General features: G+C 38.3%; 1 protein-coding gene across 17 annotated transcripts in view; it reads right to left on the bottom strand.

Moving 5' to 3' along the window:
- DTNB (dystrobrevin beta) overlaps positions 1–26,042 on the bottom strand; it is a 244,921-nt gene that overhangs the window by 159,319 nt on the left and 59,560 nt on the right. For all 17 annotated transcript variants that reach the window (XR_003434136.1, XR_003434137.1, XM_027113669.1 and 14 more), the window contains 2 exons: positions 18,983–19,068; positions 8,004–8,158 (listed from right to left, as the gene is read on the bottom strand). Coding sequence is in view for 15 of the 17 variants with exons in the window: in XM_027113669.1 (XP_026969470.1) it covers positions 8,004–8,158; positions 18,983–19,068 (241 nt within the window). In the remaining 2 variants the exon portion in view is untranslated. The remainder of the gene's footprint in view (positions 1–8,003; positions 8,159–18,982; positions 19,069–26,042) is intronic.

Genomic DNA, 26,042 nt, shown 5'->3' with positions numbered 1-26,042 from the left:
AAGAATTCTGAAGGAAAGTCTCAGATCCAGGACAGAGACTGTAGGCCAGCACTGAATGGAGGGAGGGAAAGGTTCTCACATATATGTAAGAGGGCTAAATGAGGGTGATTAACACTAGGAAGTTACCGTCCAAAGGCCCTTATACATAGCTATGCACTGACGGTGTAGTTTGAGAAATGCCTACTCGAATAGGCTAAATAAAGTTTTCCAAAGTGTTTTCCATCTCAGGCATCCAAGCTACTAATGTTTCTGAGATTTCAGTGGAATCTGAGAGGAATGCGTGAGCAACGTTAAAAATAAAAACAGAAAGTCACCCAGCATTTGAATGGAGGTTCAGACGTGGAAAATGCCTCTTATAATGGATATGCAAATAACTGCAATAAACCAAAATGAAATTAAAAGTGTATACTTAAAATTGAGAAAGAAGATGCTAGGAAGTCTTTAGCTAGTCAGAGGTGGTTAATATACGTTTGTACTTATATCACTTATCATAAATGTAATGTTTAAATTAATGTTTCTGTATCCTCTTATATTTGTTAAAAATTACACTTTTACAAATCCACTTATAATCCTAATGCTACTTTCCCTAAAAGTTTTGATTTACCTATCATGGAGTTTTGTGTGGTTTCTTAAATCTTCAAGATGAAAAGGAATTATACTTGATATCTCAGAACTCCCTCATAAGTACGCTCAGGATCAGTTTCCAAAAGTTGTCCTAAGTCATACTATAATTTAAGTCCTCCAAAAGCATGAGGAATGAAACCAGAAGAACTGTGTCCCAGTGCTCTGTCTTCCACTAACTACGTGATTGGGGGGAAATCACCTAACATTCTGGTTTCAGTTTTCTTATCTCTCAAGGGCTAGAGCAGTGGTTCTCGAAGTATGGTCAGAGGTCCCCCTGCAAGGTTCCTAAAACATTTCCAAGGAGCCCATGAGGTCAAAACTATTTTCATAATAATATTAAGACATCATTTGCTTTTTTCAATCTGATTCTCTCATGACTGTACAGTGGAATGTTCCAGAGGCAACGTGGCATATCCACAATTATCTGCAAAAGCTTTTAAAATATTCCTCCCTTTTCCAACTATACAGCTGTCTGAGACCAGATTTTCTTTCCATACTTTAACCAAAACAACATATCACAACAGACTGAATGGATAAGCAGACATGAAAACCCAGCTGTCTTCAACTGAGCCAAATATTAAAGAAATTTGCAAAAAATATAAAACAATGGCATTCTTCTCATTAAATTTTTTTGCTTTGGAATATCTACTTTTCATAAAATATATTATTTATGTTAATATGTAATCGGTTTATCACTGTTCTTTTTAAATGATTTAATATTTTATAATTTATCAGTTTTTATTTCTAATATGGAAATACTGATAGATATAACTCATATAAACAAAAGCTCTCTGGGGTGCTCAAATATTTTCAGGGGTGTAAAAAGGTCCTGATACCAGAAAGTTTGAGAACTTATGGGACAGAATTCCCAGCTCTAAAATTCCGTGACTCAGTAAATAACTATGTGAAAGACAGACTCTTTCACTCTTCTTCTACCTTTTGTTTTGTTTTATTTTGGTTTTGCTCCTGTGTTGAACACATTCTTTGCATTTCTCTTTATTTTTTACAACAGAATATTTATAATAAAAACTATAATAAAACTGAAAGTAATGAACATTCTTGCCACAATTCTCATTTTTCTGTATTTCCCTCCAAATGCGTGTTTCTATATAATTATGTACATAGGGTATATAAAAATATATAATCTGTCTTTCCACTTAATATTTTTTCTTTTTTAAATAAATTTATTTATTTATTTCTGGCTGAGTTGTGTCTTTATTGCTGCGCGGGGGCTCTCTCTAGTTGTGGCAAGTGGGAGCCACTCTTTGTTGCCATGCGCGGGCTTCTCATAGCGGTGGCTTCTCTTGTTGCAGAGCACAGGCTCTAGGCGTGTGGGCTTCAGTAGTTGAGGCACATGATGAAGCACAGGCTCAGTAGTTGTGGCGCCCAGGCTTAGCTGCTTCGCTGCATGTGGGATCTTCCCAAACCAGGGCTCGAACCCGTGTTCCCTGCATTGGCAGGCAGATTCCCAACCACTGTGCCACCAGGGAATCCCCCACTTAATGTTTTATTAAATACTTTATTGTTTTGCTACAAGGTCTTCTTTTCTAATCATTTTAACAGCTGCCTCATCCACTGAGCAAAAACACCATGATTTATTTATGCTTTCCTCAATAAAACATTGAGCCTGTTTTTATCTTTGTATGCACTCTCATATTTTTCTTAGAAACCAGTGTTTCTGTTTTCTGTCTACTTCCCCACGCTTTGTTATCCTAATCATCAATACTGACAATTATTAGTCTAGATGGCATTTGACTTCCCTCCCTCCACTCTTGGCTACAACTTTCCTGTTTTAAAAGAGGGGAGAAATCATCTCTTAAAAGTGAGAAATCCAGTATCACTAAAATAACGTGAGAAAACAAGTAAAATAATTTAGCATTAGGTCACCATAGCTGCAATTTCCAATCTCATCTTTTCCATTAAAAACTCCTATTTTCTGGGACTTCCCTGGTGGTGTAGTGGTTAAGAAACTGCCTGCCAATGGAGGGGACATGAGTTCAATCCCTGGTCCGGGAAGATCCCACATGCCGCGGAGCAACTAAGCCCGTGTGTTACAACTACTGACCCCACGTGCCGCAACTACTGAAGCTCACACGTTCTAGGGCCCACATGCCGCAACTATTGAGCCTGTGTGCTGCAACTACTGAAGCCTGGGCGCCTAGAGCCCGTGCTCTGCAACAAGAGAAGCCACCGCAATGAGACGCCCGCACACTGAAACAAAGAGTAGCCCCCACTCGCCACAACTAGAGAAAGCCCGTGCACAGCAACAAAGACCCAGTGCAGCCAAAAACAACAACAACAAAAACAACAAAACAAAACTCCTATTTTCTTATGGGCAACAGGGAGATATTTCTTATCCATTGCCCTATCACTTACTTGGTAATCAGTTAAACAATGTATGACATTTAGCTAAAAGACTTAAAAACAGCATTTTTTAAATCTTTCAGATTAAAATGTTTTTATACAAACTTTTTGTGTAAAGTTATAGAAATACTTTGTCTGACAAGAGCAAACACACATTAACTGGTTACAGGACCAGTGCTATGGGTCAGCCTTTCAGTTATTATAAGATACTGAATCATATCACAGATTTATTCTGGACTTTGAAAATTAGAGTACTTTGTAATGACACAACAATATAGTGTTGCTGTGCTTTTTATCGAGATACTTTTATTTATTATAGCTTTTTTTAAAAAAGAATGGAAAAAGTCTTCAAAAATTCTGAAATTCGGTATTTTCCTCATTGCAAAGATTGTCTCATTTGAGAAAATTATGGAATAATATCAGTGAAAACAACAAGGTTGCAATCACATCCATGAGCTTTAAGCTTGCAGTAAGAATTCAAGCCCAGATACTTACTCACGCCATAATAGATTTAAAACCACTACTCAAATCAAACTACCTAGTAAGCACTGATGATTTTCCAGACACTGTTAGTAATGGGGATTTAAATTTGAAGGAGACCAAGGTGCATCCCTCAGGGCATAAGTGAGCTAGATGTAACAGGCCAGGGCCTGTAGAAGAGGAAACAATTAATCCTACATTGAAAGATTCAGAGCAACAAAGACAAGGAAATATTTAGCTGTGACTTGAAATATGAGGCCCTTGTTGGAGGAGAGAAAGAAGGTCGGGGTTACTGGCATTTCAGTGAGAGCTAACAGCATAAACAAAGAAGAGAAGTATACCACTTTCACCTACTCAAAACAAGAGAAATGCAAATCAAAACTATGCTGAGATAACACTTCTCATCTCTCAGATTGGCAAAAATTCCTAAATGTAAGAACATGTGCTGTTGGCAAGGCTGTGGAGAAAAAGATGGACTTACACACTGCTGGTGGGAGTGTAAATGGTACAACCCCTGTGGCACTGGGGCAATATCTAAAAAGAATCCATGGCATCCTGAGGGATGGGGTCTGTGGGGGTAGGACGGATCAGGAATGAAGGTGAAAGAGAGGCAGGGGTTGGATCGATAAGCAACACCTTGTCTGGCTAACTACATTATCCAGGAGGCAGCGAGGAGTTAGTAAGGTTTTTTCAAAGCGAACTAGGGACATCAACAAGGCTGTTTTTTAAAATGATGACTTAAACTCAAATTTGCTTATGATTAAAAGGAATAATGGGGAGGACCTTCAAGATGGCAGAAGAGTAAGACGTGGAGATCACCTTCCTCCCCACATGTACATCAAAAATACATCTACAGGGCTTCCCTGGTGGCACAGTGGTTGAGAGTCCGCCTGCCGATGCAGGGGACACGGGTTCGTGCCCCGGTCCGGGAAGATCCCACATGCTGTGGAGTGGCTGGGCCCATGAGCCATGGCCACTGAGCCTGCGCGTCTGAAGCGGGTGCTCCACAACGGGAGAGGCCACAACAGTGAGAGGCCTGCGTACCACAAAAAAACAAACAAACAAACAAAAACATCTACATGTGGAACAACTCCTACAGAACACCTACTGAACACTGGCAGAAGACCTCAGACTTCCCAAAAGGCAAGAAACTCCCCACGCACCTGGCCGTGTGGCTGATAGGGTCTTGGTGCTCCGGCTGGCTTTCAGGCCTGAGCCTCTGAGGTGAGAAGGCCGAGTTCTGGACATTGGACCACCAGAGACCTCCTGGCCGCACGTAATGTCTATCAGCGAGAGCTCTCCCACATATCTCCGTCTCAACACTAAGACCCAGCTCCACACAATGACCAGCAAGTTACAGTGCTGGATACCCTATGCCAAACAACTAGCAAGACAGGAACACAATCACACCCATTAGCAGAGAGGCTGCCTAAAATCATAACAGGTGCACAGACACCCCAAAACACATCACTGGACGCAGTCCTGCCCACCAGAAAGATAAGATCCAGGTTCATCTACCAGAACACAGGCACCAGCCCCCTCTGCCAGGAAGGCTACACAACCCACTGCACCAACCTTACCCACTGGGGGCAGACACCAAAAAAAACAGGAACTACAAACATGCAGCCTGTGAAAAGGAGACCCCGAACACAGTAAACTAAGCAAAATGAGAAGACAGAGAAATACGCAGCAGATGAAAGAGCAAAGTAAAAGTCCACCAGACGAAACAAATGAAGAGGAAATAGGCAGTCTACCTGAAAAAGAATTCAGAATAATGATAGTAAAGATGATCCAAAATCTTGGAAACAGAGAAAATACAAGAAACGTTTATCAAGTACCTAGAAGAACTAAAGAGTGAGCAAACAAACAATGATGAACAACACAATAAATGAAACTAAATATTCTCTAGAAGCAATCAACAGCAGAATAACTGAGGCAGAAGAACGGAAAAGTGACCTGGAAGATAAAATAGTGGAAATAACTACCACAGAACAGGATAAAGAAAAAGGAATGAAAAGAATTGAGGACAGTCTCAGAGACCTCTGGGACAACATTAAATGCACCAACATTCGAATTACATGGGTCCCAGAAGAAGAAGAAGAGAAAAAGAAAGGGACTGAGAAAATATTTGAAGAGATTAGAGTTGAAACCTTCCCTAATATGGGAAAAGAAATAGTCAAGTCCAGGAAGCACAGAGAGTCCCATACAGGATAAATCCAAGGAGAAACATGCCAAGACACATATTAATCAAACTATCAAAAATTAAATACACAGAAAAAAAATTAAAAGCAGCAAGCGAGAGCAACAAATAACACACAAGGGAACCCCCATAAGGTTAACAGCTGATCTTTCACCAGAAACTCTCCAAGCCAGAAGGCAGTGGCAGGATATATTTAAAGTGATGAAAAGGAAAAACCTACAACCAAGATTACTCTACCCAGCAAGGATCTCAATCAGATTCGATGGAGAAATTAAAACCTTTACAGACAGCAAAAGCTAAGAGAATTCAGCACCACCAGACAAGCTTTACAACAAATGCTAAAGGAACTTCTCTAGCAGGAAACCAAGAGAAGGAAAAGACCTACAAACACAAACCTAAAACAATTAAGAAAATGGTAACAGGAACATACATATCGATAATTACGTTAAATGTAAGTGGATTAAATGCTCCAACCAAAAGACACAGACTGGCTGAATGGATACAAAAACAAGACCCATACATATGCTCCTACAAGCCACTTCAGACCTAGGGACACATACAGACTGAAAGTGAGGGATGGAAAAAGATATTCCATGCAAATGGAAATCAAAAGAAAGCTGGAGTAGCAATTCTCATATCAGACAAAATACACTTTAAAATAAAGACTATTACAAGAGACAAAGCAGGACACTATATAATGATCAAGGGATCAATCCAAGAAGAAGACATAAGAATTGTAAATATTTATGCACCCAACATAGGAGCACCTCAATACATAAGGCAAATGGAAACAGCCATAAAAGGGGAAATCGACAGTAACACAATCATAGTAGGGGACTTTACCACCTCACTTTCACCAATGAACAGATCATCCAAAATGAAAATAAATAAGGAAACACAAGCTTTAAATGATACATTAAACATGATGGACTTACTTATAGGACATTCCATCCAAACAAAATACACTTTCTTCACAAGTGCTCATGGAACATTCTCCAGGATAGATCATATCTTGGGTCACAAATCAAGCCTTGGTAAATTTAAGAAAATTGAAATTGTATCAAGTATCTTTTCCAACCACGATGCTATGAGACTAGATATCAATTACAGGAAAAAAAACTGTAAAAAATACAAACACATGAAGGCTAAACAATACACTACTAAATAACCAAGAGATCCCCAAAGAAATCAAAGAGGAAATCAAAAAATACCTAGAAACAAATGACAATGAAAACATGACAACCCAAAACCTATGGGATGCAGCAAAAGCAGTTCTAAGAGGGAAGTTTATAGCAATACAATCCTACCTCAAGAAACGAGAAAAATCTCAAATAAACAACCTAACCTTACATCTAAAGCAATTAGAGAAAGAAGAACAAAAACTCCCGAAGTTAGCTGAAGGAAAGAAATCATAAAGATCAGAGCAGAAATAAATGAAGGAAACGATAGCAAAGATCAATAAAACTCAAAGCTGGTTCTTTGAGAAGATAAACAAAATGGATAAACCATTAGCCAGACTCATCAAGAAAAAAGGGAGAAGACTCAAATCAACAGAATTAGAAATGAAAAAGGAGAAGTAATAACTGACACTGCAGAAATACAAAGGATCATGAGAGATTACTACAAGCAACTATATGCCAATAAAATGGACAAGCTGGAAGAAATGGAAATACTTAGAAAAGCACAACCATCTGAGACTGAACCAGGAAGAAATAGAAAATATAAACAGGCCAATCACAAGCACTGAAATTGAAACTGTGATTAAAAATCTTCCAACAATCCGGCCTCCCTGGTGGCACACTGGTTGAGAGTCCGCCTGCCGATGTAGGGGACACGGGTTCGTGCCCCGGTTCGGGAGGATCCCACATGCCGCGGAGCGGCTGGGCCCGTGAGCCATGGCCGCTGAGCCTGCGCATCCGGAGCCTGTGCTCCGCAATGGGAGAGGCCACAGCAGTGAGGGGCCCACGTGCCGCCAAGGAAAAAAAAAAAAAGGTTATTAAAAAAAAACTCATTAGGGAGAGTAACATACGTCTAGCAGCAATAAGAAAAATACTTTACCTTAAACATTGTTCTTGAAATTTTTAGTAATTTAAAATATTTCAACTGTTATCATTTTTTCAGAAAAGACTTCCCTCCCCTCTTCCAAGAAAAGAGTTCTCAGGCGAATTTTTAATCCCCCCTCTCTTCTACATCCTCTCCTCTGACTTAAAAGTTATTTTCCCTCCCCTACTCAAGACCTATATTCCTAGAGTGAAGCAATCTGGCGAAATCTGACAAAAGGTGGAGGGGTGGATGAGAGCTCTTCTAATACTAGATTCTATAAACCCATCCTTACCTGCTGTGGAAAACAGGTGCGGACTGAGTGCTCTGTGTAACCAAAAGATGGCCCTTCAAAGACAGCTGTTGGGAGCTTGAGAACTTCCTTCAGAAACTGGTCAAACTTGCTAAATATCATTAAGCCATTGGAATCTGACATCTGGGAGAAAACATCTATGAGAACAAAACCAAATAAAGTCAAACTATAAGGAAATATCAACTCTTAATAAACAGCTCTATGTCATTTGTATACCAGTCCAAAAGCATCATTAAAAAGTATCATAAAGTTGTTATGATTTTTAGTTAACACGAATTCTCATTCTCATTAACACTGTGTGGTTACTTTGCTGATGAGGCCCCTCTTTCCCACCCACTTAATATTCTACCTAAACATCACATAACCACTCATGTACGTCTACCTACCTACTCTTTTCGAGCGTACGTAACTGGATAACGTATAACTTTTTATTTTATCTATTTACACCTCACTTTATTCCAAGAAGAATTTGTAGCAGCATATCTTTATCTCTTACATTTGTGTACGTATTTATATAAGACATATACATCTTTGAGTGTATGAATATATTTGCATATTGGTGATAGGGTATGAAAGAAATTGTATCGTATTTGCATATTATTATACTAATGATGTAATATATTCCTGTGTAGTATGTTTATTTAGAATATTCCATTTAGTAAGTTCCAGAGTAGAATAAAAAGAACTCATATAATCTCTTCTATCACAAGATACTCTGATACTATAAGATCCTATTTTTATATAAAGTCTGACCCAAGCAGCTAGAAAGACAGTTCCAGTAATACTACTATTTCTTTATCTCCTTGTAGAGAGTTTCCTATCTCCAGTTAGTTATTTCTCTCTTCTCACCCATAATTGGGGAGAAAAAGAAAAATAACCAGGAGCTCAAAACAACTTGACAACTTTAACCTAAGCTTTCTTTTCAAACTATTCAGCTTTCTTACAAACAAATCAGTGAGTTAAATATGCAGAGAAAAATAATTTCCTGAGGCCTTTCAAACTTGGCACTTTGAAAAATCATATTCTGGGCTTCCCTGGTGGCACAGTGGTTGAGAGTCCGCCTGCTGATGCAGGGGACACAGGTTCGTGCCCCGGTCCGGGAAGATCCCACGTGCCGCGGAGTGGCTCAGCCCGTGAGCCGTGGCCGCTGAGCCTGCGCGTCCGGAGCCTGTGCTCCGCAACAGGAGAGGCCACAGCAGTGAGAGGCCCACATACCACAAAAAAGAAAAAGAAAAAAACATCATATTCTATATATTCATAATGAACAGGTATATTAGAAATACATATGTATCCCAAAGCACCAGATATAGGAAAAAAACAACCATTAAAATACCTTAATCAAAGAAAGATAAAATTTAGATCATCAAGTCCACAGGGTAACTTTTAAGGCATTAGAAAACAGGAAATTATCAAGGAATGAAAATCTCCAGTACATTCCTCTCATGAGAGCTGCTAGCTTGTAGCTGAGGGAAAAGTATTAAATACCCATGAGGTGGGGAAAATCCAACAAGAGGCTAAAAGAAGTACAGTCCTAGTAGAAAGTAAAATCAATTAATTAACAAATACATACTAAGTTCTTACTAAGTAGTCCAAGTGCCAAGTACTCTGCTAGGTGTTTTGAAAAACAACAAAGAAGTTTGATACATGGTCCTTATCCCCCCCAAGAAACTTTCAACATAGCTGGAAAAAATAAGATACACATGAAGCAAAGAAGAATAAAGCACTAAGCTGACTCTAAATAGAACAGAAAGAAGGGAGGCGTAAGATATTTGTTAAACCTCACCATTTGCCTGGCACCACAACAGGTAACTATGGCTGAGTCTGCTGTAGACACCCAGTATTCTTATCTCCTTCCTTAGTAACAGAACACTAATTTTATTTTGTGCAGCAATGTACCCAACTAAGAGATTAAACTTTGAAGCCTTCTTCTAACAAGTTGCAGTCATATGACTAGGTGTTTGGACAATGAGACTATAAGCAGAAGGGTTGTGAGAGACTTCCTAGAAGGCTAGTTTTAGGCAGCTTTTTAAAGAAAGCTGACTGCACTGGAAATAGATCCTTTCTTCCTTCCTCCTTTTGCTATCTGGAATGCAGCTATGATGGCTGGAGCTTCCAGCAGCCACCTTGGACTATGTGGTAATCTCAACTTTTATGTAGAAATCATACACTAGAATGATAGAAAAGAAAGATATAGAAAGCCTGGGTCCCAGATGAACATGAAACTATCATACCAGCCCTGGACTACATACTCCTGGACTTCTTTTATATACGAGAAAAATAAACTTCAACTTTGTTTAAAATACTGTTACCTTGGTTTTTGTTTTCATGTAGCAATCCCCAATATTAAGTACTACTATAGTTTACTAAACATTACCTCATTTTACTGTCACAAAAAGGTGTGTACGTACACATGTGTATGCACATAATTGTTAAATTTTATAGATAAGGAAAGTAGCTTAGAAAGGTTAACTTTCTTAAGGTCAAAAGTTACTAAGTGGCTAAATCAAGATTTAAACCCACACTTATCCGACTGCAAAGACATTCCATTACATCACACTTCTTCAAAATATAGTGTAGAGTAGACACAAAAACACATAGGGGGCTTCCCTGGTGGCGCAGTGGTTCAGAGTCCACCTGCCGATGCAGGGGACACGGGTTCGTGCCCCGGTCCGGGAAGATCCCACATGCCGCGGAGCGGCTGGGCCCGTGAGCCATGGCCGCTGAGCCTGCGCGTCCGGAGCCTGTGCTCCACAACGGGAGAGGCCACAACAGTGAGAGGCCCGTGTACCACAAAAAACAAACAAACAAACAAACAAACAAACAAGAAATTTAGAAGCCTGGCCTTGAAAAATAGAATTTGGAATGATGAGGTCAAAACAGCTGGGGGGTGGGGGTCTGGGGACACAACTAGAGAAGAACAGGAAAAATAAAACGAATGAATAAATATAACAAAACAGAAACAGACTCACAGATACAGAGAACAAACTGGTGGTTACCAGTGGGGAGGGGCAAGATGGGGGTAGGGAACGAAGAGGTACAAACTACTATGTATAAAATAAACAAGCTGCAAGGATATACTGTACAACACAGGGAATATAGCCAATATTTTACAGTAACTTTAAATGGAGTATAATCTCTAAGAATATTGAATCACTATGTTGCACACTTGAAACTAATATTGTAAATCAACCATACTTCAATCTAGAAAGAAAAAAGGAGAGTAGGATAAAAGTCTCTGTGGCAGGAATTTATAGAGTGTGTCTGTTAGTGGTGGCAGGCAAGAAACAGTGCATCAAAGAGAACATTCTATGATAATTTATATTGTGAAGTAAAGGTAAATAGAGATTGAATAAGAAAAGTATGTTATCGGGCTTCCCTGGTGGTGCAGTGGTTGAGAGTCTGCCTGCCGATGCAGGGGACACGGGTTCGTGCCCCGGTCCGGGAAGATCTCACATGCCGTGGAGCGGCTGGGACCGTGAGCAACGGCCGCTGAGCCTCCGAGTCCGGAGCCTGTGCTCCGCAACGAGAGAGGCCACAACAGTGAGAGGCCCGCGTACCGCAAAAAAAAAAGAAAAGAAAAAAGAAAAGTATGTTATGAATGAAAACTTTGAAAGAGGAAACAATTTGGATTTGGTTTAAAAATGCTGAAGTAGGGAAGAAATATTTAGAAAGTTAGGTTTCAAGAAAATTAGACTGCTAATGATTGGCAGAATGAATAATAGAGGAAGAATAAGATTGGCGACATCAACTAGAAAACCCTGTAAATAATGCACAAGTAAGAAAGTGAGAGTCAGAATTACAGGAGTGACAGTATTGAGGGGCGGGCTTGGTCGACTCCAAGACATTTCAATGCAGGAAACTGAAGTTGATGGCAAACTGGATTAGAGAATAAAGGAATTTCTAAAATTAGGATTATTTTAAGCTTCTAGCTCAGAAAAATGCTGACAACCCTGACTGAAATAACCAAATTGAAGATAAAGACACTTAGCTTTGAACATAACTGTATTTGAACTAATCAGCAAATTTCCAAGTAGAACCATCCTGCAGGCAGTTAGAAGCAGAGTACTGGGCCGCAGTTCGAGACAGCAGATACAGAGTTTTGAAGACATTACCAATTATGTGAATAACTGATGCCCTTTGAAGGAGGGAAGAGCATCATGACTTAATTTTCAAATAGCTGGCTGCTGTTCTCATAATGAAGAAAATAATCATCCATTAAATCTGAATGAAAACTAAGGGGAAATATGGGATGTGGCAGACACTGCAAGGTGCCTACTGCTCAGTATCTATTTTCCCATTTTCACTCCCGAACTGAACTCTGATTAGAATGGCAATGTGTTCCCCTTAAAAATTACTTCCCAGACTCTTGTGCACGTTGTAATTCTGAAGTGAATTTGTGGAAAAGCTTTTGCTTTCCTGATACAGGCATCTCTTTCTCCTTTCTACTTAAAATGAGAATAAGGCACAGTAAAGAGCAGTCACTTATAATCCTAGGAGGAAAGCCATATGGCAGAGCAGGAAGACAGGAGGAACCCAAGTCTCTGATGACATCCCTGAGTCATGGTACCAACCTTGAACTTGCCAGCCTCTGAATTTATTGTTGCATGAGAAAAATAAATCCCAATGGTTTTATGCCACTGTTAGTCAAGTTTTCTGTTGCCACTCAATGTATTCATAATGGAGAAACTAGCAAGTTAATGGTAGAAATATTCAAGACCAGAGACTTCAGCTACCAAGTATATATTGATAAATACACATATGTATAGCTTCCAATCACAAAAACATACGTGTATACATGCACACCACCAAATCTATACCTAACTCATTCAGAGCAATAAAGGAGTGATTAGACAGTGAAATGACTAACTTCCCCTCAAAAAAAGTATTACTTTCAGTTATACTTAGTTACTAGGTCATAAAATAGATTCAAAGTAGTAAAAAAAATTTTAATCAATGAAAAAAGAAACTATAACTTACTAGGCCCACATTACACTAGTAAGAGAACAAGCAGAAACATGTTTGTTGGTTGGTTGGTTTTAAAAGAAAAACTGGTAGACCTCAAAACTATTAAGTAATTACTTAGAAGTCATGACTTCTAGAGTTACTTGTTTAAAACAGTTTTTTTGTTTATTTTTAGATTAGGCTTCTCATATCTGTAACAAAAACACTGAAAATAATTGCTTAATTTTTATTGTAAATGAAATATAACAATGAATCTAAGTGTGATTTACTATATACATATAAAAATACCTTACCAAAGAAATAAATAAGAGACAATTTAATAAAAACATCCCCAAAATTAAACTAGTCCTTTAATTAAAGCCCTAAACCCTTCTGGCATTAAGGGAATAAACTGCTTCCCAGATCACTGGTTAATTTCCCCAATAATTCTCTTTCTATTTATACATCTCTGAAAGAAAGTATGCTAATTTCCCATTAGTTGTTTCCAGATAAAAATACAGGCTTTCTCCCTTGTGAAAAACCCACAATCAAGCCCTTACATGCACACGTGTACAAACTTTTTAAAATATTCTGTCCTTTGTGTAGTGGCAAAATAATGTTACTATTCTACCATCTTCACATATGTTTCAAATTTTTTTCTGGTGATAATGACCCTGGCTTTACTCATTGCATCTATCCATCTATCCACTCTCCTCTCATCCCCACATGACCAACCATATACTTTTGCAACATGATAGGGCTGTTTACAATAAAGACTCAAGTCTATAGAAAAGAAAGCCATTTTCTTCTATATGTTAGTTTTCCTGGCAAACGTCTCTCATCTTCTCCTGTCATCTTTCTACCAACTGAGCAACCTAACCCACAAAAAATGTATACACATCTGCATGTTTATAAATATCTGTATGTAACTAAATCCAAGTGCATATTTTATTCCCAAACTCATGAATATTCCTACATCATTCATTAAGTCAGAGTGAGGCTGGAGGATGGGATTCAGCCATGCCTTGGGCTTCTAGTGTTGATTGAGTCAGAACTACCTTAAACAAGTCTCCAGGCCTTCCTTGGTTTTTGTTTATCTTTTTCTTTTTCATAAAATGCAGATGTATGACTCATTTCTTACTTGCTTCTAGCTCTAAAACATTTTGGTTATATGAGAAATGTGAAATATGGGCAAGTATTCAGATTAAAGAGTCACTTCAGGCTAATGAAGGGAAGAGATGATTAACAGAAACCAGTCAGGATAAATATGCAGTGACAGGTGGTTAGAAGACTGTAAGAGAGGATGCTAACAGGTGAAACTCCTTAATTATAGCTTCAAAGGTTGGCTCCCTACAGTCTGTTAATGAAACATCAAGGAAGCAAACAACTGAAATGTCAGAACTGCCTGTTCTGAGAAAAAACACCTCAGGTCATCTTTTCTCTGGCTGCACAAAGTGTGGTCTATCAAAAACACACAAAAACAATAATATAAATTATTATAAAAATTATTATTTTATAAAACCATTTTATAATATTATAAAATTATAAAACCATTTATGCTATAACCCAGAGAAAACACCTAACAGTGTTATCATTTTGGTATATTTCTTTCTTTTCCTATGTGCATAATAAATTTTTATTTAAAACTATATTACATTTATGCATTTTGATCTGAAGCATATTTTTAAAGGCAGTATATCCAATCGTGTCGGTATCCCAAAGTGTAACTGAGCTCTCACTTTTGGACACTAAAGCTGTTTTAAGTCTTCATATATTATAAAAAGTGTTGCAACAAATATATGTAAAACCTAGGGCACACCTCTGATTAATTCCTCATGATAAACTCTAGAAGCAGGCTGAGTCACTGGGCACAAATATTCTTATAGCCCTTCTGACACACTGCTAGACTGCCCTTCAAAACGGTGGCACCAGTTTTCTAAAGGATTTAAAAATAAATTGCATGAATCATCTGCTCCTATCTTTCAGTGCAAGACAGATGGGGTTTGCATAAGAGATAAGTTTCTTAGAAAACAGCAGAATTAGACAAAGTAAATAAATCACATAGCTAAATTAGCTGATAATTAGTATGGTTTAATAAATAATGGGTTTTACAGGCTGTAAATTTTGTTTCTCTGAGTTATTTTTTGGGTTTCTGACATTACTGAGTTTTCATCATGCTGATAATCAAAGTCTGTACTCTGATTATAAATCATTGGTATTTAGAATCCTGATTTAAGTTGCCTTTGAATCTAGGATACAGTCCCTAATGGCCACAACAGTTAACCATTTATCTATAAATGAATGATACCTGGGGACAGAAACTCTCTTAAGAGAGACCTGAAAAGTCTAATTAAGAAATGTTTCTGGACTTCCTTGGCAGTCCAGTGGTTGGGACTTTGCCTTCCAATGCAGGGGGTGCAGGTTCGATCCCTGGCCGTGGAGCGAAGATTCCACACTGCCTCACGGCCAAAAAACCAAGACATAAAACGGAGGCAACATTGTAGCAAAATCAATAAAGACTTTTAAAAAAACGGTCCACATCAAAAAAATCTTAAAAAAGGAAATGTTTCAAACTAAAAGCACAAGTATTGGTTAAGTCATTTTAAATGCCATCTTGACACTAAAACAAGCAAACAAAGACAGATCAAGGAAAAAGGGGAAAAAATTAAAGGAAAAAATTCTAAAATAAGAGGTAAAAAGCAAAAAGATAAAAATAAAAGTAGAAATGCTGAGGCATATTCCATAAATTAGAAAAATCTAACTTAATGGGAACATTAACAGAGGTAACAGAAGTAGAGTCAGTGGGGGGAGGCTGCAGAAACTAAGAACAAAGACAAGGGAACAAGTAGGAAGAAAAAAGTGAATAAATGGTCAAATATCATTTTATGTTACAATACAGTGTTATAGCTACCTTCTTCTACACTATTATTCAGCCACCTCAACTAAGTAGGACATAGCTGTGACTAGAAAGCAAGGGAAAAAGGATTCTCACAATAGCCAAAACTACTAAAGTGAGTGCTTCTCTCAATACGAGTAATCACTTCGTCCATACTCTAACAGAATAGAATGTTAAGAAGGCTGGTTATGTTTTCTCTGTCAGTAGCATATGAAAAGTATATCAGAAGCAAAAGGAGACTGCTTGAGACGGGTACACCATCACATTTACCAGAGATAAAGGACACGTACACACACATACACACGCATACACCATCACCACCACCACCAATGACAAAAAGTTCAAAAGCTGAAAAAATACAGCAGTCTGAAAACATGAGAAGGGGCAAACAACCCAGAGCCTCGCAATTAGCCCTAAATGCATCAGAGAATGACACCCCTAAGAGATGAAAAATATTTAAATTATGATCAGTGAGCTCTGTTTAAAACAGAAGGCACAGACCACACTTAAAGCAGTTTCCACCCTAGATGATTAAAACAAAAAAGTGGAGATAGGCTTCAATACCTGAAAGTGTTACTTAGGTTAAACATCTCACTCTCTAGTCAAGATAATTACAGTACAATAAAAATAATGAAACGGGGGGACTTCCCTGGTGGCACAGTGGTTAAGAATCCACCTGACAATGCAGGGGACACTGGTTTGATCCCTGGTCTGGGAAGACCCCACATGTCACGGAACAGCTAAGCCCGTGAGCCACAACGACTGAGCCTGCGCTCTAGAGCCCAAGAGCCACAACTACAGAGCCCACGTGCCACAACTACTGAAGCCCGCGTGCCTAGAGCCCATGCTCTGCAACAAGAGAAGCCACCGCAATGAGAAACCCGCGAACCGCAACAAAGAGTAGCCCTCACTCACTGCAACTAGAGAAAGCCCACGCGCAGCAACGAAGACCTGACGCAGCCAAAAAAAAAAATTAATTTTGAAAAATAATGAAACAGAGCAACAGATGGTAAAGAAACCTTAATTTTGAACGTGAAGAAGATAAAGAAACCAGATTTTAAATCTATCTGAATCATGTAAACATGCTATTAAGTGACCTAGTGTGGCTTGTATTTCCGTACACAATGTGTAACGATACGGTGTTGAGAGCACACTGACGTGTCACATTTGCCTAGGTATGTGTACTTTTGTGCCACTTGAATATTGGTCACTTGTGCTCCTCTAAGAAATTCAAAAGCCACATAAATAAACAAACAAAAAACCCACCTGCTATCACCTGGATCCCTTCAATACTTCACACAGAACTAGGATTTGCACCTTTTCACTAATAGTTACAACAGAGAGCTGCAGTAATTTTGGTTCTCAATCAACAATTTATATTTGGCAAAATTTTAGCACTTACTATGGGCCAGGTACCAGCTCTATGTAAATGTAGCAAATTTAATCATAGAAACTTAAAGAGTCCAGAATCATCTAGAATGTGCAGTTATATAATCAATTTTCTATTTTCAACCAGTTTCTCCAGTCCTAATAAAAATGGCAATGTATATTTCTTTATCTGGTATCATCATCGTTAAAAAACAGACAAAATCCCAACTTTCTTTTTCTCTGTGAATGAGATATAATTTTATCTGTATTATATTATCATTCTCAGAAAAACACCATGTCAGAATTAAGAAAATGTTAAGAAATTTCAGCCCAAAAGAGTAATATTTTGAGATACCATGTGAAAAAAACTCAGAAGAGTATTTAAATAAAACTATACTTTTTTTCTGCCAAAACTTTGTTTTACAATGCAGCTGATTTTGATATGAGATAACCAGATAACATTGACCAAATATACTAAGACCTTTCTTTAGACATCTAAATCTATATCTAGTGAGCCTTCTAGCTTTCTAACTTTTAATGTCATGGTAACATGTAAGAAAAAGCACAGAAAACAAACATGCACCCATGAAGTAATCTTGCCCAAAAGCCTGTACTTGAATCTGTTGAAGGCTCTGTATCTTTCAATTAAAACAAAAAATGTAGGGCACAGAGGAACACCACGGGGATGCAATCATCAAAATCTAGTCCATGAGAAATGCCACAAGACAGATGACCCAGTTTCTTCAACAAATCAATTCACAGGTTTTCTCAGCACTTCATGAAAACCCACAGCTTCAATCTCACCTTTGTGAAACCTGCTAGAGTTTCTTACTCCATGGATACTTGTATTAGGGCACTTTGAATGTGGGTCTCCCACTACAGGATGAGCATAGTGGAGTACAAAAGAGTAGCTTAGAAAGGGCTCTGAAGCTACCGCCTGAGTTGAAATCCCAGCTTCACCCCCTCAGTTAACTCATCTATAAAACAGAGAAAATACCACCTGCTGCTCAAAGAAATTTTAAGGATTCAGTGAGAAAATATATGTACAGCACCTAGCACAATGCTTGGCATATCTTAGGCAGTGAAGGACTATCTAATGAGTGAATAAATGAAAATGATAAGCAGAAAAATTAAGTAATTGTGAATTTTATCTCCTTCAACTTCATCTAACCACCTTCTAATAGTATCTAGTGAACAGTAAAATGCCAAAATGGTAAACAGTAAGAAAAAAATTAAGGAAAGATAAGTGAATAAATAGGTTATCAATTTCTAAATAACTACACTTGAATCTAAGGTACTAAAAAACTGTTTAATCATAAGAAATACCACCTGATAAAGCATCGAGTGATTAAGAGCTAAACTTGACCAAACCCGGTAAAAGTGATGAAATTTATTTTCTAATTAAAAGTGATCAACAAATCACCTTCAAGCATAATTTTTAACAATATAGAAAACATTTTTAAAGAATTTTTTAAATGTCCACATTACTATTCTGAATCTTTTAAGAGTTTTCTTGTTTTAACCTAAAAAAAAAAAAAAAAAATTAAAAAATGAATTCAACCAACTTTTCCATCTGAACAGTAGGTGGCATAACTTACATACTCTGAGCCAGTTGCTGTAAAATGAGTGGTATGGTAGTAAAAAAACCAAAAAAGTTCAATAGACCATCATCCAAAATTCTGAAAACATTCATTTAAAAGTGTTTAAAAGTCTTAATTTGAAAATAAAATCTTTCAAATAATATAAAAATACTTACATCTCAATTTGTCCAGCATTTTTCCACCACACATGGTTGCTAACATAGCTTTAACTGAAAATACCGTCAACTTGCCTCGGCCCTCACTGCAAAATAAATTATATTAGAAATAATTGCTATCTGGAACCACAAAAGCAATCAAATGTATCACCAGTATATTGATTCCTGCCCTTCTGTTACAATATTACCACATTTAGAAACCTTGGATTCTTTTTTTCCTTTACAGAATTAAGGCTTCACATATGCTATGTGAACAGTGTTAAAACTAACCTGGTTTATTTGGCAATGAGTTTAGAAACACCCTATAAAGCAACTTCTGTTGGCTTTGTAGGCAAAGGCCAAATGAATGAACCTAAAAAACATCCTACCAACTGAGCCCATTAAATCCACAGCTGAGGTGTTTAAGTATTCAAATCTGAGGCACCACCTGGTTTGAATAATAATTCAGAAGTGTGTTCTTCCATCAGGATATTATAACAACAGTTTATTGTTACGTACTAAGGCAACAGGATGCATGTTGCTATAAAGATTTTATACTATCTTCATCTTTGCTTGTTTTCACTGTAACAACCTTTATGTTACCATGTGTTTATTCTAAGAAGTTCATCTGTCTCATCTGAGACATCTGTGTCAGATCTCCTGCCACCACTGTGAGAAAAGTGAAGGGGAAGGGACAGTATTATGAATTCTTCTTCAGGAACTAGAAAGATGAAATGTAGACCATAAATGAACTACTCAAAGTGACGCTATACACCACCTGCAGAGCCAGGACAATAACAGCAAGGCCCCAACCCCTGTGGCCACTGCTCCAACCATTCAACTATGTCCTGGTTTCAGAGAAGATGAAAACTTCACTAGCCGGTTTTTAAAGTCACATATGTAAATTAACAATGGGCTTTCGTGTTAATTTTATAAAGCTTGTGCTTACAAAGTTTCACAGTGACTTAGAGTAAAACACCTTTGCAATAATGAGAACTATATCATCTTGGTTTTGAAAAGAAAATGTCATCCTATTTATATTTACTAATGGTCCTAAGAGTGTCTCCTATTTTCCAAACCTTCTTTTTGTATACAGTAAGATCACATCTGAAAAAAGGCAAATGGTCAATAAGCCAGAAAATTCTCAGTGAAAATACTGCCAGGAGACACCAATGTTTGTTACAGCTGATTTTTAACTATTACATCTCATTAAGTTTACTCATAAGATAAAACAGGAATTCCCCCAAAACTAGCTAAAATTAGAATGGGACTTTTAATATACATAGATCATCAGAAATACAGATTCTGTTCCATGTCTTATGTAGCACCTGGCAATATATCACCTGGAAATGATAAAAAATAGTCCTATGTCAAATATTCATTGCATTATATGAGCAACGTGAGTGTCTATAAAGAGCAACAACTGTGTTAAAAGTGATGGATTTCCAAGACTGATACAGACCTTTTACAATGGACATTTCTTTTTGGTCGCCAACCATCCAAATGCTGAGTCTACATTTAAGCACACCCTACCTTATATGACAAGTATATGTCCCACTACCAAAGTATGAAGAAGGAAGAAAAAAAAACTTTCCCATCTTTCTTTGAAACTAAGACAGGGGCACATAATACAAGCTCCGCCAATAAGATGCACCGCTCTAGACCTCAAACAGAAAACAATTAACTTGTAGAAGAACTCCAAAGAATCCACCTGGCGAGGATGTCAGCAGTAGGAGCAGTACATCCAGTGTCCTGAGAGCTGGGACAGAGATTCTCATGGCAGCAACCAGAGCCCAGCATCAGTGGCTTTTGGAGCACAAGCAGCAGTATCTATGCCCAGCTTAGCTGCAGAGGGACTTCCTGAGACCAGTTTTGTGATATGATTTTGAGCTTTGTTCTTGGCAGTGTGGTCATCAAGCCTACTTTCCCAACCTTCTTAGAAAGCCGACTGGTCACCCGTATCCTTTTAATGAATTAGCCAGAGATGGTTCCTACTGCTTACAACTAAGAATTCTGATGGATGCAGCTTCTATCCTGAAGTAAAGTGGCCCAGAAAGATGAAGTGACAAAAGAAAGTATTCCTGAAGCTCAAAGCGAGAGTAAGCAAGCCTGATGACCAGCAGAGCAAGGATGAGGAGCAAGTGCTCACCAGCAGAAAAGTCAAGCCTTGCTGCACAGCTAACGACATTTTTTAAGGTAAACTTGCTCAAAACATTTTTTGCAGACACAGATTTCATGACTTAAGAATACCCAGGAAATTCCACAGGGGAAAGTAAAAACTAATCTTAAAAGAGATTTCCACAGAAATCAGGATACTGATTACCTCTGGGGGAAGAGAGAGGAGTTGTAACACAGAAAGGAGAACACAAGGGGCTTCTGGGGTGCTGACAACATTCTATTTCTTGGCCTCCGGAGTATTTATATGGATATTTGTTTTATAGCAATTCATTAAACTGTACTTTGTTTTAGGTATTCTTCCGTAGGTGTTTTCTATTTCTGAATAAAACCTGTTTTAAAAAATGAATCCTGGGACTTCCCTTGTGGTCCAGTGATAGAGAATCCGCCTTCCAATGCAGGGGACGTGCGTGCGATCCCTGGTCAGGGAACTAAGATCCTACATGCCACGGGGCAACTAAGCCCACGCATCACAACTACTGAGACTGCGCACCTCAACTAGAGAGCCTGCGTGCCGCAAACTACAGAGCCCACGTGCTCTGGACCCTGCGCGCCACAACTAGAGAGAGAAAACCCCCATGCCACGACTAGAGAGAAGCCTGTGCGCCACTACAAAGAGCCCACGCCACAACAAAAGATCCCGCATGCCTCAACGAAGACCTCGCATGCCACAACTAAGACCCAACGCAGCCACAAAAAGAAATTAAAAAAAAAAATTTTTTTTAATGAATCCTGAGGGACTTCCCTGGTGGTGCAGTGGTTAAGAATCCACCTGCCAACGCAGGAGACACGGGTTCCAGCCCTGGTCTGGGAAGATCCCACATGCCGCGGAGCAACTAAGCCCGTGCACCACAACTACTGAGGCTGCGCTCTAGAGCCGGCGTGCCACAACTACTGAAGCCCGTGCGCCTAGAGCCCGTGCTCTGCAACAAGTGAAGCCACTGCAACGAGAAGCCCGCACACCGCAACGAAGAGTAGCCCCCGCTCACAGCAACTAGAGAAAGCCTGTGCACAGCAACAAAGACCCAACACAGCCAAAAATAAATAAATAAATACTAAAATTTATAAAAAAAACAAAATAAGAATCCTGGGAAAGTGAGGGTTACCATTACTAGACAAAGGTAATGGTTTAAAGGAGAGAATAATGAAAGGGAAAAATACAGGCTAAAAAATATTTAAGATATATAAACTGCAATGCATAACATTTTCCATAATGAAAATTTCCATAATAAAATATATAAAAAGAATAAAAACATTAAAAACCCCAAGGCCCTGGCCCCAGCTTTAGATGTCTATTAATAGAAGACTGGCTATTAGGCTATCATAAAAAAGAATGATAAAAAAACATATGAAAGATAGAGAATTATATCCAAGATAGATTACTTAAAAAAAAAAAAAAAGCAAGGCATGGAACAAAATAATTGCTAGAATGCAATCTAGCAATTATGTTAAAAAGGAGAGAGTAAAAAAATATTTTCATATATTTGTATATGCATAAGCTGTCTGAAAGGATACTGACAAAATAACATTAGTTGCATCCAGGGTCAAAAGCAGGCAGCCAAAGGAAAGCAATGAAAGAGTGGGCACTTTTCACTTTATAAATATTAAATGTTTATACTAGAAGAGAAGGTTCTTAAGCCAATAACCTAAGCTTCCATCTGAAGACTCAAGAAAAAGAACAGCAAATTAAACCCAAAACAAGCAAAAGGCAAAAAATAATATGAGTAAGAACAGAAATCAATGAAATTGAAAACAGGAAATCAATACAGAATATTAATGAAACCAAAAGCTGGTTCTTTGAATAAACCAATAACATCGATAAATCTCTAGCCAGACTGACTAAGAAAAGAAAAGAGAAGACACAAATTACCAATATCAAAAATGAAAGAAGGGATATCACCACAGGTTTTCTAAACATTACAGAAACAATAAGGAAATATTACAAAAACTTTATGTCCATAAATTCAACAACTTAGATGAACTGGAGACACAAACTACTCCTTGAAAAATAGAAACTATTAAAGCTCACTCAGTAAGAAATAGGTAGGGCTTCCCTGGTTGCGCAGTGGTTAAGAATCTGCCTGCAGGGCTTCCCTGGTGGCGCAGTGGTTGAGAGTCCGCCTGCCGGTGCAGGGGACGCGGCTTCATGCCCCGGTCCGGGAAGATCCCACATGCCGTGGAGCGGCTAGGCCCATGAGCCATGGCCACTGAGCCTGCGCGTCCAGAGCCTGTGCTCCGCAATGGGAGAGGCCACAGCAGTGAGAGGCCCGCGTACCGAAAAAAAAAAAAAAAGAATCTGCCTGCCAATGCGGGGGACACGGGTTCAAGCCCTGGTCCGGGAAGATCCCACATGCCACAGAGCAGCTAAGCCCGTGTGCCACAACCAATGAGCCTGTGCTCTAGAGCCCATAAGCCATAACTACTGAGCCCATGTGCCACAACTACTGAAGCCCACGTGCCTAGAGCCCGTGCTCCACAACGAGAAGCCATGAAAATGAGAAGCCCGTGCACCGTAACGAAGAGTACCCCCCCGCGCTGCAACTAGAGAAAAGCCCACGTGCAGCAACGAAGACCCAACGCAGCCAAAAATAAATGAATTTTTAAAAAAAGAATAAGAAACAGGTAATCTGAATAGGCCCATATCCATTATAGAAGTTGAATCTGTATTTTTAACCCTTCCAAAAGAGAAAGCTCCTCATTCAGAGAGCTGTACTGGCAAATTCTAAACATTTAAAGAAGAAATAATTGCAGTTCTACTCTCTTCCAGGGAATAAAAAAGGAGGGAACACTTCCCAATTCTTTTATGAGGGCCAGCATTATCCTGATAACAAAAACGCATACATACATTACAACAAAAGAAAATAAGAAGTCGGTATCCCTCATGAACCCATACACAAAACCTTCAACAAAATGTGAGCAAATCGAATGTAGCAATATATAAAAATGACTTAAAAAAAAATCACAACCCAGGGGGCTTTATCCCAGTGATGTAACACTAGTTTGACATTTGAAGATCAATCAGTACAAAGAGAAAAGCTACACGATCATCCAATAGATGCAGATGACAATAATACTCAACATCCATTCCGATAAATACTCTTGGAAAACCAGGAAAAGAAAAGAATTTCCTCAGTCTGATAATGGGCACCTTCAAAAAAAAAGTAACAGCTAATAACATCATACTTAATGATGAAAGACTAAGTACTTTTCCACTGAGATCAAGAACAAGCCAAGGATGACTGCTTTCACCACTAGAATGCAATACCACACTGGAGAACACAGCTGGTGCAACAAAGTAAGAAAAAAATATAAATGCATACAGACTGAAAGTTTAAAAATAAAACTATCTACTCCAGACAATATGACCTTCTGTATAGAAAATCCCAAAGAACCTACAAAAGAAATACATAGAACCTACCAAAACACTACAATAAGGGACTTTAGCAAGGCTGCAGAATACAAGGTCAACATAAAAAAATTCAAATTTCTATAAATTAGCAAAAGAAAATTGGAAATACAATACCACCAAAAATATGAAAAACAGATAAATTTTTTTTAAACTTATGTTCAAGATGTGTATGCTGAAAACTACAAAATACTGATGAAAGCAATCAAAGAAAATGTAAATAGATACACCATGTTCATGAAATGAAAGACAATATTGTTAAAATGTCAATTCTCCCTAAACTGATCAGAATCCTGTTATGATTCAATGCAATCCGAAATTCACAATAGGATATTTTTGTAAAAATCAACAAGATGATTCTTTGTATTTCCTTAGAGTTCTAGATCCAAATCTCAATAAGGTATGAGAATAGAAGATACTATTCAGATGCCTAAACCCCACCCTGTTCTTGGTACTTTTAAAAAGTTCCTCATGTTATTTTAATATGCATCCAAAGCTAAGAACTACCAACACAGAGCTTCGAATGCAATTCTAAGACTTTGGCTTGTATTTCACAGGCAACAATAAATCAAAGGACATGACCAAAGATGAAAGAGAATTGATCATATTGTGTTTGTATAACTCCTTCTGGCTCCAAATCTCATGTTCTTCCTTCATAGAGACAAAATAATATCTATTCCTTGCTGCAAAAAAAGAAACTAATGTCATCTATGCAGACAGGAGAGTGTGGCAGAGCCCAGCATACTGGCAAGAGACCCAAGTGAAAATCAACTCTGTAACTGAAGAAAGTGCTCATCAGTAAATGCCATAAAACAGGTCTTAATGGGTCTATGACATCTTTACTTCTAAAAATTATTATAATAGCATTTAAACAGCACTTTTTCCAAATCTTCAAAATGCTTTAGAAACACTAATATTCTCAACACTTTGCATCCCTTATTCAAATATTCTTTAACTCAACTCTGTTGCAAATAATAGTCCTGGATTCAGAAAGTCTTACATTTAAATACAGAATAGCAGCTGTATTTCTCAACTGACCTGGATCAGCACTACACACCTGTGCCCTCCTCTACTCATTAGGATTATTACTGGTCTCAACAGCGGGTCTCAGGTCAAGCAGTCTGTAGATGCATTAACAGAATAGTGCATTAACTCCTCAACTAATTATTATCAGTAACACGTGGCCCCTTAACTCGTCATCTCTCGTTACCTATTTTCCAACCACTTTCCTATTCATAGCAGCCACACAGCAATCTCCACTCACGATCTCCCACCCAGCCAACAGTGGATCTTCTCTCCTCTCTGCCTGCATGCTCTTCTGAGTCTGCAAATGCATCTGCACTTAGCATTGCATGCTTCATTGAGGGTGAGGGGATATGCATCTGAGTGTCAATACGTAACCCAGTAGGATAGAGGGAATATATGTCAGGTTGCGGGTGCTTTAAGTATGGGGGAAAGGAGAGGTATCTGAGATTAAGGGTCATAGTAAATGTGAGGGGG

Source organism: Aethalodelphis obliquidens, unplaced genomic scaffold (assembly GCF_003676395.1).
Source record: "Aethalodelphis obliquidens isolate GAN/ISIS:26980383/991018 unplaced genomic scaffold, ASM367639v1 scaffold12, whole genome shotgun sequence".
Lineage (NCBI taxonomy): Eukaryota > Metazoa > Chordata > Mammalia > Artiodactyla > Delphinidae > Aethalodelphis > Aethalodelphis obliquidens.
This window is presented reverse-complemented; position numbering and strand designations above follow the sequence as displayed.